This window comes from Bos taurus, chromosome 15 (genome assembly GCF_002263795.3).
Source record: "Bos taurus isolate L1 Dominette 01449 registration number 42190680 breed Hereford chromosome 15, ARS-UCD2.0, whole genome shotgun sequence".
NCBI classification, from domain to species: domain Eukaryota; kingdom Metazoa; phylum Chordata; class Mammalia; order Artiodactyla; family Bovidae; genus Bos; species Bos taurus.
This window is the reverse complement of record NC_037342.1, coordinates 66,496,596-66,514,154: the sequence shown is the minus strand read 5'-3', so window position 1 is coordinate 66,514,154 and position 17,559 is coordinate 66,496,596. Positions and strand designations below refer to the sequence as shown.

The 17,559-nt window shown below is 46.6% G+C and overlaps 1 protein-coding gene across 4 annotated transcripts in view; it reads right to left on the bottom strand.

Moving 5' to 3' along the window:
• LDLRAD3 (low density lipoprotein receptor class A domain containing 3) overlaps window positions 1-17,559 on the bottom strand; it is a 271,800-nt gene that overhangs the window by 188,877 nt on the left and 65,364 nt on the right. The window contains exon 1 of one of the 4 annotated variants that reach the window (XM_005216383.5): window positions 6,761-10,445. The exons of 1 other annotated variant lie outside the window; for it this stretch is intronic. Coding sequence is in view for 2 of the 3 variants with exons in the window: in XM_010812783.4 (XP_010811085.1) it covers window positions 125-200 (76 nt within the window). In the remaining variant the exon portion in view is untranslated. Of the gene's footprint in view, window positions 1-124; window positions 1,756-6,760; window positions 10,446-17,559 lie in introns of those variants that run through there. 2 more of the 4 variants (XM_010812783.4, XM_005216382.5) reach the window with 2 other exon arrangements.

The following is a 17,559-nucleotide window of genomic DNA, read 5'->3' as shown; positions in this document are numbered from 1 at the left end:
TCCTCCACACGGGCAGTGCATGTGGCACTTCCAGTGGGTGATGTTGCCTCTCTGGACCTCAGTTTCCTCATCTGTGAAATGGACATATAATCTGCCCCACCCCCGGGGATTCTGTGAGGCCTACATGAGAAAAGCCCTTCACTGGTGCTGAGCACACAACAGACGCTCACAGACTTCTTGCTTTGTCGAAGACTGGTCATAAAACGTAAACGTTTTTCTTCTGGTCATCGGCAGTGCCTAAAAAGAAACTTTTCCAAGACAGAAAGTGAACGAGGGACTCTCAGCACCTCCAACAAAGGGAACTGCAGGTTCCTTCCAGGTCTCAGACTCTGCGGCCCTATGATCACAGAATCCTTGAACTCCGGCCAAGTTGACAGGAATACTGGAAGATAATTTCACGATAGGAAACAGGAGCCCCAGCCCACAAAACTGAACTGCCTGGGGTCACACGGGGAGGAAAGGCCAGGCTGAAACTTGAGTGCAGGCCTTCTAGCCCCATAAGAGTACCAAGTCCCTGGAAGGCTTGCCAAGAGTTCCCAGAGATTTAGCACCAAGCCTCAAGGTTGAGACTCAACTCCACTGAACACAGTCATAGAATGGCAAGCCCCTCATCCCACTGGGCCAACTCTCGGGCTGGAAAGCAAACAGGGAAGGTCAAGGAGAGCTGAATTCATCCACCAATGGACCCTGGAGGCCAACTGTCAGGGGAGCCGATCTGATCAATCGGACCCATCTGAGCCACTGTGATCAAAGTCTGGGAGATCATGAGCCATTGGAAACAAAACAGTCTTAGGGGAAAAGGAGTTGTTTAAAAAAAAAAAAGACCAGGACTCCCTCCTGAATCTACAATAGGCATTTATTGAAACTTCATGACCATATTCATCCACTAGGTAGGTTCTAAAGATGCAGAGATGAAAGCCAGGCTCCATCCTCCAGGCTGGAAAGGCACAAGGGTATACTAACAATTTTAATGCCCCACATTAAGAGGAAGTCCAGACTCCTGTGGAGTAGTGGGAGGAGAGAGGGCCCATGAGGCTCTTCCACAGCTCTCATGCCGGCCCCCTGACAGCACACTGTCTTTCATACCTGATTTCTACCTGGAATGCCCTTCGACCCATGGGGTCTCCCGGGAAATCCCAACACACCTGTTAGCATACAACTTCTTTGTTACTCTACCTCAGAAGTGTTCCCTGACTTCCTCAAGGAGAAATGGGCAGTCACCCTGTTGTGTGGCTATGGTACTACTGGGGTGGTACTAAAACACTTTACAACTGGAACAAGCGGGCAGCAAATTGGAAAAGACACAGCCGTAGGCAAGGGGTACCACATCCGCCCAGGTGCCACGGATAGTCCTCAGAGACCACCTGCTCCGCTGCACTGACTTAACAATGTACAGGAACACCCTACCGAAAACGAGCTTTCGTAATTCACCGAAGAATTCTAGAAGAGCAGCTATAGGGAGGGGCCTCATCCTGCCTTAAGAGCCTGCACTGGGCTCCTAAAAACCTTCCTGTCCCCTCCTCACTCAGCCACCCACTACGAGGGCCAGGCACCAAGTCGTGCACGCCGGCCTCCACTGCTACAGCCATGACGCCAGCCCAACCACCACACCCTCTCACCAGGACCCCTGTCACAAGTGACCCCTGCCTCCCCTCCAGCCCATCTCTGTGGCCAGAGGGACCTTTCCAAAGAGCAAATCGATCGTGACACTTCTCGACTTTAAAAAGCCGTTGAAGGGTTTCCTCAATGTTCTTAAGATAAAGTCAAAATTCAAGGCATTAGAGAGAGGTCACAGGACAGAGGTGGCATTTGCAGGGTCTGCTGGCAGATGCAGAAATGGAGCACAAGGGCCCCTCGCGCCCACAGGAAGATGGCAGAGACCAGAGCACACAGGCTCAGTCCAGGGCACAGACGGTACGGAATGAAAAACCACACGGCTCTGATGGTCTGGAAGTGAGAATGTACTGTGCCCCCTCTTTCCCCCGTTCTACACCCAAACCAGGTATCACGAATCATGGGGTTCTGTCCATTGAGCCCACCTTCCATGTCAGAACCCTTCTCAAGACTGGGCTTGCGAAAGCCACCACCAGCCCTGAGATGGTCGTGAAACCAGCTGCCCGTCTCCGGACAGAGGCACGAGATGCCGGAGTGGGGCTCCTAGGAGACAAGCCTAGAAGGACAGCCAGGTGCTGGATCCCCTCCAGAGACTTGATGCGCAACCCTGAAGACCTACACATCCAGCTGTTTCCTAATAACTGCTCTGGGCTCCCCCCTCCACACACACCCCACAAACAGGGAACTCTTCAGGGCTTAGAACGTAGCTGCCATTCTGTTTTGTTTGGAAATCACTTACACTTCCTAGTGCAGAGCTAGCTTCTTGAAGGCAAGCCCCTTGGAAGAGTCACTGGGACTGTGAAATCTTGTTCTGATAAACAGATTTCCAGGGCCAGAAAAATTGGCCAGATTATATTTCAAAGTGCTTTCCCTGAGAATCCAGAGCCTGGAGGCACGGGGACTTGATAAACGAGACGGTGGAATACAGACTAAATACCACGTAGGTTAGACACAGGTGGTCTTGCAGCCATAGGGCTCCCAGAGCTTTACTGGCAGGACGTCGGATCTCCTGCCCCGGTGTATGAGAACGCCAAGGAACCATTCTTGGGCACATTTCAGCAACTCCATCACGCGTGCAAGGGCTGCAGAGCCTTGTGTTTTAGAAGTGACAATATCAACAAACACAAAAGGAAAAGGACAAGCCGAGGCCGAGAGAGGTTGAATCATGCTGACTCTGTCGTCAAAAATCTTCCGCAAACCACTTATGGTTGCCAGAGGGGAGGATGCGGGAAAGGGATAGTTAGGGAGTTTGGGATAGATAGGTCCACACTGCTGTATTTAAAATGAAAAACCAACAAGGACCTTACTGTATAGCAAAGGGAACTCTGGTCATTGTTGTGTGGCAGCCTGGATGGGAGGGGAGTTTGGGAGAGAATGGACACATGTGTATGTATGGCTGAGTCCGTTTGCTGTCCACCTGAAGCTATCACAACATTGTTAAGCAGTTATGTTGTTGTTTAGTTGCAAAGTTGTGTCCGACTCTTTTGCGGCCCCAGGGACTGTACAGCTTGCCAGGCTCCTCTGTCTATGGGATTTCCCATGCAAGAAAACTGGAATGGGTTGCCATTTCTTTCTCCAGGCTAATCGGCTATACCCCATTATAAAATAAAAAGTTTACCAAAAAAAATCTTCCTCAAACCCATCCAGTGTGCCTCACTAGACTGGCACCATCCAATCCAAGCCACCGAGACCCGGGGTCTGCTTTACACCAGTGGCTCTCAACAGGGGGCACTTTTGCCCCCTGGGGACAGATGGCAGTGTCTGGAGACATTGTTGGTTGTGGCTTCTATTGAATAGAGGCCAGGAGTGCACCCCCGTAATACACAGGGCAGCCCCTCACAACAGAGAACCACATGGCCTGAAATGGCAGAAGAGAGCCGATGTGAGAAATGCTGGCTTAAACCAACCTTTCACTTCTCACTCCCCCCACCCCAGGTCTTTCTCCTCACAGCAGATGAAGATGTTAAACACTGCTGATGGCTCTTCTGTACCCTTGTAATAAATCTAAAACTCTTGCCAGGATTTATAAAACCTGGTGCCCGCCCCACCTCCCCACCCCAACCTCTACAACCTCATTCCATCTCCTCCATCACAAATGTCCTCCCTGCAGTGGTCCTCTGCTCACGCTGTCCACTGACCCCGATTCTTCCACACACCTTGCATCTGGTATTACGGGTTGAATCTGTCCCCCCAGAATTCACACGCTGAGGTCTTAACCCCTGTATCTCAGTATGTGACTGTGTTGGGAGGCAGGGACTTTAAAAGCGTGATTAAGTTAAAATGCTGCGAAAGACGAAAGGCAAAAGGAGAAGGGGGCGGCAGAGGATGAGGTGGTTAGATAACACCACTGACTCAGTGGACATGCATTTGAGTAAACTGTGGAGATAGTGGATGAAGGGGAGCCTGGGGCGCTGCAGTCCATGGGGTCACAGAGTCAGACATGACTTAGCGAGAACAACAACAACAAAGTTAAAATGAGGCCGTTTGCGTGGGCCCTAATCCCATCGGTCTGGTGTCCTTACAAAAAGGGATGAGGACACAGACGCACAGGGAGGGTCATGTGAAAACTCTGGAAGAAGACAGCTGTCTACAAGCCAAGGAGATAGGCCTCAAAAGAAACCAACTCTGCACACTTTGATCTCAGACTTCTGGACTCCAGAGTCATGAGTAAAGAAATGCCTGGTGTTGAAGCCGCTCACCATGTTTCCTTGTCACGGCAGCCCTGGCAAACGGCTACATCTGGCTAATCTCATTCGTCCTCCACTTTACATCACTGACTCTGAGACTCCTTCACCGACACCCCGTCTAAAGCCGGCCCCGCCGTTTCCAGCTCTGAGAGTGTCCCGTGTTCTCCTTCATCCCGATGTGTGCTCACCAACGCATCTGTACTATCTTCCCACCAGATTGCACAACCCCAAAGGGCACTGCTTTGTTTTGCTCTGAGTCCTGGGCATCTGACATTTAGTAGGTTCTCAACAAATATCTGTGGTTATTCTCAGAAGAAAACCAAATGTCTAGTTACTGATTTATCCCCATCCCTCACACTGTACCTTGGAAAGTTCCATCTACCCCCTGCCTCGTCCCCCTAGAAGGTGAGCAGAATCTGTACATACATAAAAATAAGGGACATGGGGGTGTCTGGATGAGTATAAGTAAATTACTACTCTGCCAGCTTTAAAAGAGGTTAGAAATCTTTTGAGCCCGACAGTAGGACTTTCTAGTGGCTGAAATATTTATCCCATCTCAGTGTCTTGGGACACATTTAGAATCCAAAAAAGACAAGCATTAGCACGAAGTTGGCTAGCTGGGGTTTTTCCTTCTCCTTTTTCTTTTTTCATTAAGCTGAAAAACGAAAAAGAGTTGCCCATTTTCACTGCAGCAGCACATCACTTACTTAAAATAACTACACCATCTGCACCAAGAAAACAACAAAAAAAACACACCCAAGTCCTCCCCCACTGGGCAAAAGAAGAAGCTGCTGCTGCTGTTTCTTCCAAAATTTCTGGCACCCACAAATTTTTATTTGATGAGGGGGTGCTGCAAAAACTCAAGACAGCTGCTGCATTCTGTGCCTTCTGGAACAGGCAGTGAGCAGTGCTGACTTTTTCAGCTGAGAAACGAGAATTCGCCTGCACCGGTTGGAGCCCTCCATATGCTCCTCCCTCCCTCTGTTGATCTTCCCCCTCTAAGGTCACCCCTTATCGTGATGTCTTACAGACTTGGCATCTGCAAACTATCAACAGGCCCTACTTTCAGATATCTGTCCAATCACCTTCGGTTTTAGCTTTTGCTTCCTGACCATCGGGTCTGCAGGCTCCGTGAAGAACAAAACAAGACATATACAGGTATATGTACAGACACACACAAACTTAGTGTTCCCACCTGCAGATCTCAACTCGGCTTTCCCCTAAAACCTCCCTGGAGAATGAACACACCTCTTCCCATTCCCTGGTGCCAACACACATCATGTTACAAGGCCACTGAAGACAACCATCTGCTTTCCCGTTGACTTGCTCTTTCAAATGCACATGAACATCTCATGCATGGGCACGTGTAAAGCACCAAGTGAGCAGGTCCACCAGGATTAGTTTCTCAGCAGCCCTGAAAAATCCCTGCAGGTCCTTTCGATCCCAGACCACTCCTCATGGTGGTACTGGTGTTGGATGGAACCAGACACATCTGCCTTGAGCACTGCCCAGAGCCATTTGGTTCTCATCAAACCAACTGCTTCCCGCTAGAGCTGTCTGGGGAGCATCCTAGCTGTCAGCAGGGTGGGAGGATTCACACGTGGACGTCCGAGCCTGGTGTGAGGATGGGCCTCTGCCTCCACGTGCAGAAGCTGGACCAGGTCTCCAGCTGTGTCAAGACTCTGCACAGCAACCTGCCCGCCCTGAGAGCTCATTCTAAGAACCCCAATCTCTGCATATCTACCTGTTCAAAGAAGATACAGCCCAGGGACATAGGGGAGAAGCTATAAAATGACTCATGGGTTCGGCCCAGGGATGACACCCTTGGCATTCATACATCTCATTTTTACACAGATTTCATGGGGCTTCCCTTGTGGCTCAGACTGTAAAGAATCTGCCTGCATTGCAGGCCACCTGGGTTCGATCCTGGGTTGGGAAGATCCCCTGAAGAAGGGAATGGCAACCCATTCCAGTAGTCTTGCCTGGAGAATCCCAAGGACAGAGGAGCCTGGGAGGCTACAGTCCACTGGATCGCAAAGAGTCGGACACGACTGAGCAACTAACACTTTCACTTTCATATTTACACATACACCATATTATATTTACACTGACCCTGAAGGAAGGTGGGGTGTAAGTTTCCCACAGGAATGATTTATGGATGGAGTGAGTCACCTGGACAGTGAGCAAGCTGAGCTGTCTGCCCAGCATCTGCGCTTCACTCTACATTCCCATTTGCCTCTCTCGTGCAATGCAGAGCAGCAGCCACTACAAAGTGACAAATCCTTGTTTCCTTCTTAAAATGAGTGAGCAAAGAAAGCCAATGGCTAGTATTAATGAGGCAAGCAAAGAGAAAAGCAAAGAGGTCTAAGAAAAGGACAGCTCTTCACCAGGAAATAGCTGTATAAATTATTTTCATACTGTATTTATAGCCTCATTAAGGGCCCGAAGCTGTTACTTACATTTTTTAGTTATGCTTCATTGCGTTTCATGAGGAAAATTATATCCCAGCGGCATTAACATTGTGGGGATTTGCAGAGCTGGCAGGATGCGGCCTTTGTGAGGCCCAAGGTCCATGACTCAGGGGCTGGACAGCAACACTGGGGTATGCTGTTCCTGGGGTGGGGTTGATTCTCAAAGGTGAGTTCTGAGCTCCACCCTCCATCCTGGTCCCCAACCCTCACATGCCCTTGAGAAGTTGATTATTGACTTCTCACTCCGGAAAATCTAACATCTACTGACATTAGCACCTGGCAGAAGTCTAACATCCGCTCTCTTCCTCGGTCTTCACAGTAGTCCTCTGAAATAGGCTCCACACCCATTTTGCAAACCAGAAATCAGACTGAAGACAAAACTCAGTACAGGGATCTGCCAGTGTTTTGGGTCAGACAGTAAATATTTTAGGCTGTGCGGTACAGAAGGCCAAATTAAAGATATTACACCAGTACTTATAGAAGAGGAGAAAAAACAGTTTTGTACACAACTTTTAGCGATGCGATTCAAAATACTGACATAACAATCGAGAGCAATGTTTCTGTAGCGCAAGTCTACTAATGAAGAGAACAGAATTCTTCTGGGCGGGGAAGGGCACATGGCCGAAGTTCAAAGTTGGTATCCCCTATCATTAAAAGCTACTGCAAATGTTTAAGTTTTCTCAACCACTTTAAAAGGGTAAAAACCATTCTGAGTTTGGGCCCCTGGGCCATAGTTTGCATACTCTTAAGCAAGAAAGTAGGTCTGCCTAAAATTTCAAAATGGAAGAGGCACTCAATCCAAAGGGTCTTCCTCTCTATGTCATCACACGTCCAACACTCTAAAACAATTCCTTTGGTTTACTGGCTGCCCTCACCACCACCACAAAGGCAGGGATCTCTGCTGCCCTACGTCCTCAGCAAGTGCCAGGCACCCGGCAGACATGCAGGAAATGCTTGTTGACTGCATGAGCGATGACTCCTAAGGATACTTCCAGTTCTGACACGCTCAGGTTCTGTGAATTTATCTAAACCCTACCTGAACCTATTTATGTGTGCTCAGTAGTGTCCAACTCTTTGCAACCCCATGTACTGCAGCCTGCCAGGTTTCTCTGTCCATGGAATTTTCCAGGCAAAAATACTGGAGCAGGTTGCATTTCCTACTCCAAGGGATCTTCTCGACCCAAGGATCAAAGCCACGTCTCTTGTGTCTTCTGCATTGGCAGATTCTTAACCACGGCACCACTTGGGAAACCCGAATCTATTTATACTTCTGTGCAAAAAGCAATGGGTAATGAGATTGGTTCTGTAAAACATTCCTGAGCTCCCACGAGGGAAGAAGAGAAACAAAGAACTTTTCTGGATGAACTTCTATGGGCACTTGCTCTTTTTTCACACACGCTGAGTCCTCACCAAGGGTGACCTGCATGGCAGGCCTGGGTGAGAACCTAGCCTCATGTGCCTTTTGTCTTTTCAGCTTCAATTGACAGCAGCAGCAGGAAGTAAAAATCAGGCAGTGAAGATAAACCGAAGGACAAGAGAAGGGACAACTTTATAACCAATTCATCAGGCTTGAAGATAAGCCAGGCTTCAGAGAGGACCAATCAATTCTACACTTCAGCACCTCTCAGAAACAGCCAAAGGGTCAAGAAGAGGGGAATTTATCTCCAACTCCAAGGTCAGCACAGCCCCATCTGGCCCAGGACAGGTGCAGTCATGCCTACAGTCCTTAGAAACCATTGTGCAGCTTATACAGACACACCCAAGGCAAGCATGGAAAGTCGCACAGCAAACCAAGAAATAAGGCCAGAAAAGCAAAATGAGCTCCATTTAGGCCCCAAAGCATACCCTGATGAGCACATGGTAAGGAAGGATTTCTAAAAGAAGAGTCAAAAGAGCACAAGTCATTAAAAGTGATAAATATGACTGCATTAAAGTGGAAAACATCTGGTTATTAAAAGATGCTATAAACGAAGTTAAAAGATAAGCAACTAACTGGAAATGGTATCTGCCATATATATAACCCACAAAGATCCATATTCAGGATTTTCTTATAAGACTATATATGGAAACATAGACCACCCAACAGAAAACTGGTCAGAGCATAGAAATGAACAGTTATGTTCCCAGATGAGAAAACTCAAATAGCTGCTTCAGACAAACTCAAACTCACTTGTCATCAGAGCATGATAAATGAAACAAAGGAGTTCTCTTTCACACTCACCAGACTTGCAAAGATTTGAAGTCTGATATTCTCACATGGCACAATGATGGGTTACATACAATGTGAACTCCCAGCTACAGGTGTGGAATAGCACAGAAGAGCCTTTTAGCAATGCCCGGTGAGGCTGAAGGTGTACCAGGGCTTTAACCCAGCTGATCCTCTTCTGGTACCTACTCCAGGCCTGAGGCAAGCATGCACAGGACAGGAGCAACAGAACCTTCACGGTGGCTCTGTTGTAATACAAAACTGCGAGACACAACAAAGTCATCAAAACGAGAATGGAAGTAGAATCCAGTCCATTCAAAGCCGTGGACTAATTGCCCAGGCTGGAATTTAATGAACTCAATCTGAGAAAGCTGATGCTTAATGAAAAAAGTGAGTAGCAGAATATACCTTGAAGTACATGCTATTTCATCGAAGAACATGGTACTCTAAGAGACACATCCAGATGTGAAGGTATTTTTGAAAATGTGCAGGAAAGGAAGATATCAGATTCAGGATAGTGGTTACCCTCTGTCGAATGGGGTCAGAGGGTACTCAGTGAACTTCAACTGTAAGATTTCTTTCTTTCAAGCAGTCTGAAGCAAGCACAACAAAATATCAGAGTTTAATGGAGCTGGGTGGAAAGCACATAGGCTTTCTTTGTGTTATTCTTGGTCCTTTTCCCATCCTTTAAAATATGTTTCATTAATAAAATTTATTATAAAGACCAAATATTATGCTAATATTTGAGAAAAGTCTATGAAAGACATATGGAACTGTTTATCACTAGTATTCTAGCATCAAAAACTTCATCAACTATAAAAGGAAGAGAGAGAAAAGGGGGCAAGTGCTCACATAGAGGAAAAAAATTGCAAGGACATTTCATCTGAGAGATTCAGTCTGTTACGAACTCTTTTCATTTTCTGAAAGGCAGCAACAGTTGCAGCGCAGAAGCGGATTGTAGAGGAAAAAAATAAACACTTTTCACAAGACAGATTTACCCACCCAACTCACTAAGGCATGACATTCCAAAAATAAAAATAACAAGGGTCAGCCAGGTCAGATAATTTATAAATACTAACTCCCTGAGATGTCAGGGTGGGAAGAAGCCACAGGAAAGCTTGCTTTCTCAGAATAGTCCATGACATCTGCCTCCTTACTCCATCCCATTCCCCATCATGAGGCTGCAGAAGGCTGAGCAAATGTGGGCTAAGCTGGGGCAGCCAAGGCTTTGATTTGGTATGCCCCATCACCATTGCCAAATGTGTGATTCTCTTACTACTGTTAACTAGCCGTGTGACTTCAGACAGGTAAGTTACCCTCTCTGAGCTGGAATTTTCCACTCACGAAACTGGGGTGACCCTACCTCCCTATCAGGGTTGCTGAGGGATTAGTGTAGTTGCTAAATCATGTCCGACTCTTTGCGACCCCATGGATTGTAGCCCACCAGGATCCTCTGTCCATGGCATTTCCCAAGCAAGAATACTGGAGTCGTTGCCATTTCATTCTCCTGGGGATCTTCCTAACCCACAGATCAAACCTGAGTCTTCTGTATGGCAGCAGATTCTTTACCACTGAGCCAAATGGGAAGGGATATAATACATACATACACACACACATATATAATACATTATATATATATATATATAATAGAGAGATAAAGTAAATATAATAGTGTAGGCAGCATACACTGAGAGTTCAATAACAGTTCTAGCCCGTGACTCCTTCCTTCCCTCCACCATCGCCCTGCCTCTCCTCCTAGGGCAGGTTCCGTAGTGGTAACTCAGACAAGGCTGAGCCCCCTTCCTCCCTCCGCCTCCTTAGAAAGGGCACACAGACCGAGCAGGCAGAGCTGGTTGGCTGGCTGAGACCAATGTCACTTAGGTCCAGAACAGTAGACTTTGAAGATAGTCACTAGGTTTTAAGAATTCACAATGCGATGCTGACCGCGTATTCTAACACACGACAGTCTCAGTTTCACTATTCCTAAGAAATAATTAACCCTCCACTGATCATTCCTAAGGCTCTTTAACAGCAGCCAAGCTATATTCATGAGCCAACCCTTCCAAACCACGTGGTTATGAAACAGGTCAAAGGTGAAAGGCACATGGGATTTCACCGTTGGAATCTGGGGGTGAAACTTCATCTCTTGGGGTCTCAGGTACCCTGGCTGTAAAATAAAGTAGTAACAGATGACGTCCAAGTTCCCTTCCAGCTCTTGACCACTCATTCTTGCTTCCATGGACACACCCTCGGTCCCTGAGGCAGGCGAACATTTGCCATCTGTCCATCCTAGATACGTTCTCTAGCATTTAAAACTAATACCCGGGGTTTACACAGAGGTCCTCTGCTGAAGGTCTAAAAACATTCCCGCAAGGCAGGTACTAAAGGCAGTTCCTCCTTTTCAAACACAAAGACACTAAGACTCAGAGGTCAGCCTGGGATGGAATTGGCCAGAGAACTCAGGTTCCAGTCCCTGGGGGAGATTTAACTCTTGCCACCACATTTTAGGACTCTGACTTCCTGCATCATCCCCCATGGAGATGGTCTCCCAACTCCCCTGCCCCAGGAGAAAATAATATCTAAAGTCACAAACCAGATCTGCCCTCCCCCATTCCCTGTGGAGTCAAGGGCTCCCTGGTTCCCTGCAATCATCCACAATTTTCCATCACGTCTCAGAAAATGAACGACTGTCTGGCTTATCACTTCCGATTAGGAGAGGAACTCTGCCAGGGAAATCAAAAACGCTAGCCTGTTACCACCAAGCAAGGGGGGAATACATATTAACTGGTGCGTCTTTTTAAATTTTCTTAAGCAGCTTAATCCATTAAATCTGTCCGTCCTGCTTCTACAATCTGCTCACGTGAGTACCTCCCTCCGTGCTCAGCGCGCCGACAGGCCCTCCATCAGGAGAAATTAGCTGACTTCTTGAGCAAATGATATTTGTACATCCAGCAAGTGCCAGAATTAAGCAGTATTTACGGCTGGAGTCCCGCTTCAGTCTGCATGTCTGAATGAGCGCTGATTTCAGAGGGAGCCACTCATCTTTGCAAGAGATTTGTGAGATTTGGAAAGGACAAAGGGCTGAAACCTTGCAGGCGAACCTGTTCGGATTCTCCACATTGTGAAGGGTAGTTTATGATGGCCCAGAAAACAAACCAAATTAAACTGAAAGAGGGATCCATTTCAGAGCTGGTTTCTTTCAGGTCAGCCCTAAAGCCCACAAACTTTAAATTCTAATTCCACTCTACCTAAGCTCAGGGGGATGGCTTAAGTCCTCTGTGCCTCAGTTTCCTCATCTATAAAATAAAGATGGACCAAACAGGAGCTCGATAAGCTCCCGAGGGTGGTCTAAGAGCTGTTGTCCCTCGTGGTATTGGACTCATATACAGTCCCAGATTTGAAAACATTTCAACTCTTACTGTTTATCATTTGGACCAGAAAACCTCTCACAGAAAAAAAAGAAAAAAGATACGTATACTAAAAATTCAGTTGAAGCTTCCGGCATTTTCAGACATTTTATGACAGCACGCAGACTGGGGCCATAGATGAGCCAGAGTTCATGTGTCAGAAGTATTATTATCCACTATTAAAGAATGACTATTATATAAAGACTAGATGTAATGTAGGCAGAGACTATGTCATTACACAAGACATATCATTATAAGGTAGTTACATGATTAATAATTAGAGGAAAGGTGATCTCAAGTGCAAAAGAATCCACCTTAAACTGAAGAAGATAGAATCCTACTCGGTGAGATGAGAGATTGAGAGACGGGAGCTGCTCATTAAGAAAGGATTTTTGATAACCTGAAGAGGCCCGCCACGTGGCTCCGGTTGAGGTTCGCACAGCGCTCTGATAACAGGTGCAGCTCAGCACCAGGACACTGGAAAGAAGTCAAAGGCTTGGTGAACGCAGAGACCAGCATCGCCTTTCAGCAGGCTCAGCCCCTAGAGTCTGCATGCTCTTCACCCTCTGACACCCAGCTGGTTCCTGCCCCCTTTGCTTTCCTGGATCTATTTTCGCAAAGTCCCCAGGGGCCTCCCAACTGATGAATCCGAGAGCTATTTATTAATTTATTTCACTGAAAAATAGTTGATTTACAACGCTGTGTTGGATTCTGGTGTACAGCAAAGAGATTCAGTTGTGTGTGAGTATGTATATATATTCTTTTTCATATTCTTCTCCACTATGGTTTGTAGATACTGAATACGGTTCCCTGTGCCATACAGTAAGACCTTGTTTATCCATTCTGTATATGTCAGTGTGCATCTGCTAGGTCCATACTCCCAATTCAACCCTCCCCACCCCTCTTCCCTTCTGAAAACTACAAATCTGTTCTCTATGCCTGTGAGTCTGTTTTGGTTCATAGATAGGTTCATTTGCAACATAGTTTAGATTCCACGTATAAGTGACGTAGTATAGTATCTGTCTTTTTCTTTCTGATCATTATCTTAGTATGATAATCTCTAGGTACCTCCATGTTGCTGCAAATTGCATTATTTCAGTCTTTTTTATGGATGAGTAATATTCCATTGTACATCTGTTGATGGACACTTAGGTTGCTCCTTGTCTTGGCTATTGAAAATAATGCTGCTATGAACATAAGCATTCATGCAGCCTTTCAAATTGTAGTTTCATCCAGATATGTCCCCCAGGAGTGGGATTATTGGAGCATATGGCAACTCTATTTTTGGTTTTTGGAGGAACCTCCATACTGTTCTCCATAGTGACTACATCAATTTACATTCCCACCAACAGTGTAGGAGGCTTCCCTTTTTTTCCACACTCTCTCCAGCATTTGTTATCCAAAAGCTACTTTCAGTCTTTATCTGGCACACGACCAGGCTGCACTGGATAACCTGGACGGCTCCCTCCTCCTGAAACTCTGTTCCCTCGGCCTCACCAACATGATGTTCTCCAGTTCCCCCATCTTCCCCACACTCCTGGCTCTCTGATCATTCCTCCTCCATCTCCTTGAAGGCTTCTCTCACTCCACCCACCCCTCTTTCACCTCCAGAGTTGTGTCTCCCATTTCTTGAATGACAGAGTCATCTTCCCTGGATAAGCTCTCTTGTCTGCCATGAGGGTCAACTTCCAGCTCAGCTCTCTTCCCTTCAACTTCATCCTCCACCCACAACTGCACGCTTCCACCCACTACTGCCCAAGACACCCTGTTCCAGGCATCAACTCAGCATGTTTCGAACAGAACTCTGGATTTTTCTTCGAAACCTGCCCCTCCTGTATCACTCAGTATCTCAGTTGGTAGACTGGCCAACCATCCCTCCCCCTTTACTTCCACCCACGTCGATCAACCAATGTAAAACACTTTTCACTTGCATCTTTCCTCACCATTCCTACCACTCACAACCCTAGTTCGAATACTTCTCTCTTGCCTTTATGGCTTTGCATTAATAGCTTCCTCGCTGGCTTTCCAAAGTCCAGTCTTGACCTCTAAAAGGCGTCCTTCATGTAACTATAGAGCAAACCTGATCACATCCCTCACTGTCATTCCATGGAGGGTAGGGCCACGGCCCTGGGGTCAGCACAGGAGGGGTGCATGTCCTGGCCTGCCCACCTCTCCCATGGCCCTAACATGCAGGTCACTTTGCAAGCTCCCCTATCAGAACTTTCAACATAACTGACGCAAATGTCTATCTCTCCCCTTCTCACAATACCCACTGTTTGTGTGCCAGTCTTCCCACAAAACCCCATGAGCAACTTTCACACCAAGGGAGGGAAAATGTCCTAATGTAGCCCAGAGCCAAGGACAGAATGTTGAAATGAGAGAGGGTGGGAGGCACGAAGTGTGTGGGTGTATAGAAATATGGATGGCTGCTTCTGAGGGCTATCATATTCTGAATAGCTTCTCGCTCAACATTTTGTGGATGATTCCTGCAAGTTAAAATTATTCCTCAATCATATGGACAGTCCACATTTGTATGCAGCTTAAGATTTATGGAATGAAGACATGTTTCTTCATGCTCAGATAACAATTTGATCTCAACTCAATTATCTGAAAAATGGGAGCAGGGGAGCAGGATTCCCCAGTAATTTCATTCCTATTACTGTTATTGCGCTCCTTTCTGAGAAGTCCATGGGCTCAGGGATTTTCTACAGAGCCGTCTTCACTTCTAGATTCACTTGAGCTTAAATGGATAATTCTCCATGGCTCAAAGTAAAAATTCCTACACGGCCCATCCTTTGACGGTAACCTCCGCAGGTAAGAATTGGCCTCCAGGACTCTTGGGCGTGAGAACTCTGTCTAGGGCATGTGCTGTCAGCAACAGCTGACACAGTTGTCGGGGACACAGGAATGACAACATTCTGTGATGACCCATTCTCTCAAGAGCCTGCTCACAAGAAATCAAGGTTCCTGGGAGAGAAGAATCAGGCCCAGATGCATCCAGGCACTGATAACACGCACAGAGTCAGGCCCCCTTCTGCTTCTGCTCTGTGCTGGGTTGCAGGCAGCCTCAGGCAAGCCTTCGGGCTTCCACCCGGGGGAGGTTGATTCCCCTTTCACCGCAGTGAATCTCAAACCATCAGCACTCCACACACTTGGCCTTTGTTTGTTTCTTTCCGTATCCAGGGAGCAGTGACAGCTGCACCGAAGACAGTGGCATTGGGGGCTGGGACTCTCACCCAGAGCAGACAAGGAGGCAAGCCCTCTGCTACTGGAGCAGCGTGGGTGGCCTGGAGAAATGGAGGGGTCTAAGGGGTTCTGTCAAAGGTGTCCTGCCATCCAAGGTCTCGAGAACACGGGGACTTGGGCCCCCAGCCACCTCCATTTCTGGAAACCCTGGCCTCCTTGGAACAAACAACCCAGTCTGCTTATCAGCATGGGAGGTGGCTACCCTCCACGGGCTCTGGACGTGGAAGGAAAAATCCTGGCTCCATGTGAACCTGCCAAGATAGTTTAGGGAGCAGCACCCATCTAGGAAATGCCAGCAGAATGAAGAAACACCACGAGCCAGAACTGCCAACAGAGCTCGAGAGACTCTCCCTATCTCTCCTTTTGTCGATCATGGGTCTTTATGCTAAAGACTGGAGCAGCCGGGGTCTTAAACAAGGCAAGGAATTCTGCTTCTCACTGAACATCCACAGTACTCAGCTCCAACAGGAACCAACCCCTGTCTGGCACTGTTCCCTTTCCAGGGCACATCACCATCCACCCCACGCTGCACCAACGATAATGCAGTTACAGACAGCCGGGACTCTCCAGCTAAGAGGAAAATTTGCACCTAATTAGATAAAAACAAAACAGAAAACCAAAACCTTTAATCAGCGCCAAAAAGAAGATGGACTACTTGATCTTTTGTGGAGCTTTATAGCCTGGAAAGCCCATCAAGATGATTTTTTCCTAAATGTTATCTTTCAGAACAATCCTCTGTGTCCCTATTTACAAAGAACTTAAAAATTCATAAGGAAATCTCAAACAAACCAAAGGGAAAACAGATACAGGAAATAAACAAGCATGTCACAAAAAATGCAGGTGGCTAATAGAAAAAAAGATGCACAACCTCAATGGCAATTAAACAAATGCAAATGGAAATGCAATTTTCAAAAACAATCTGATCAGCAAAAGTTAATAAGATGGATAATACTGAGCTGACGTGGCTGTGCGTGGCTCTAAGGACACTGGCACACCGATACTACTGGGGGGAAAATCAGTTGGTACCAGCTCTCTGGGGCTATTTGGCAGTGCCCAGCAGTATTTAATATGCGCTTATCTTTGGATTCACTGGTTTTATTTCTAGGAATCTATCCTTAGGAATGCATGTGTGCTAAGTCACTTAAGTCATGCCCAACTCTTTGTGACCCCATGGACTGTAGACCACACGCTCCTCTGTCCATGGAATTCCTCAGGCAAGAATACTGGAGTGGGTAGCCATAACCTTCTCAAGGGGATCTTCCTGACCCAGGGATAGAACCTACGTCTCTTGCACTGCAGGCGGATTCTTTACCGCTGAGCCATTGGGGAAGCCCATCCTTAGGAATATATTAATATAAATGCATAGAGAAACACGCAGAAGGCTGGTTTTCCTTTACGTGGTTATTTGCAAAAGCTCAAAACTTTGAAGAACTTAAACATCTACCAAGCAGGAGATGGGTAAATATGATATGGCATACCCACCAAGAACACTACAGGCTTTAAAAGAAAAAAAAACCCAGCAGCCAGAATGTACTGACATGGAAGAATATCTACAATATAGGCAGAGGAGAGAAAGCAAGGTGCAGAACAGTATATATAGCATAATCCATTTTTGTTTATCTCTAGAGATGTATGTGGTAATATATAAGCCCCATTTACATCTGCAGGTCTTAGAACATACACTCTGAGGGAAAACAGTGAGATGTCCTTTCAAAATATGGGTTATATTTTCTATTAGCATCTTTTTCTTAAAAAAAAAAACAAATTTATTAAAATATCACCATAAGTAAATATGCCTGGAGAACTTAATGATATAAGAGTAACCACGATGATACAGGGAAGGAATTGCACAGCACTGCTCATTATCAAAATACACCCCTCCACAAACACAACCACAGAGAGGATGAGAGAGATTGGCTCCTTCAACT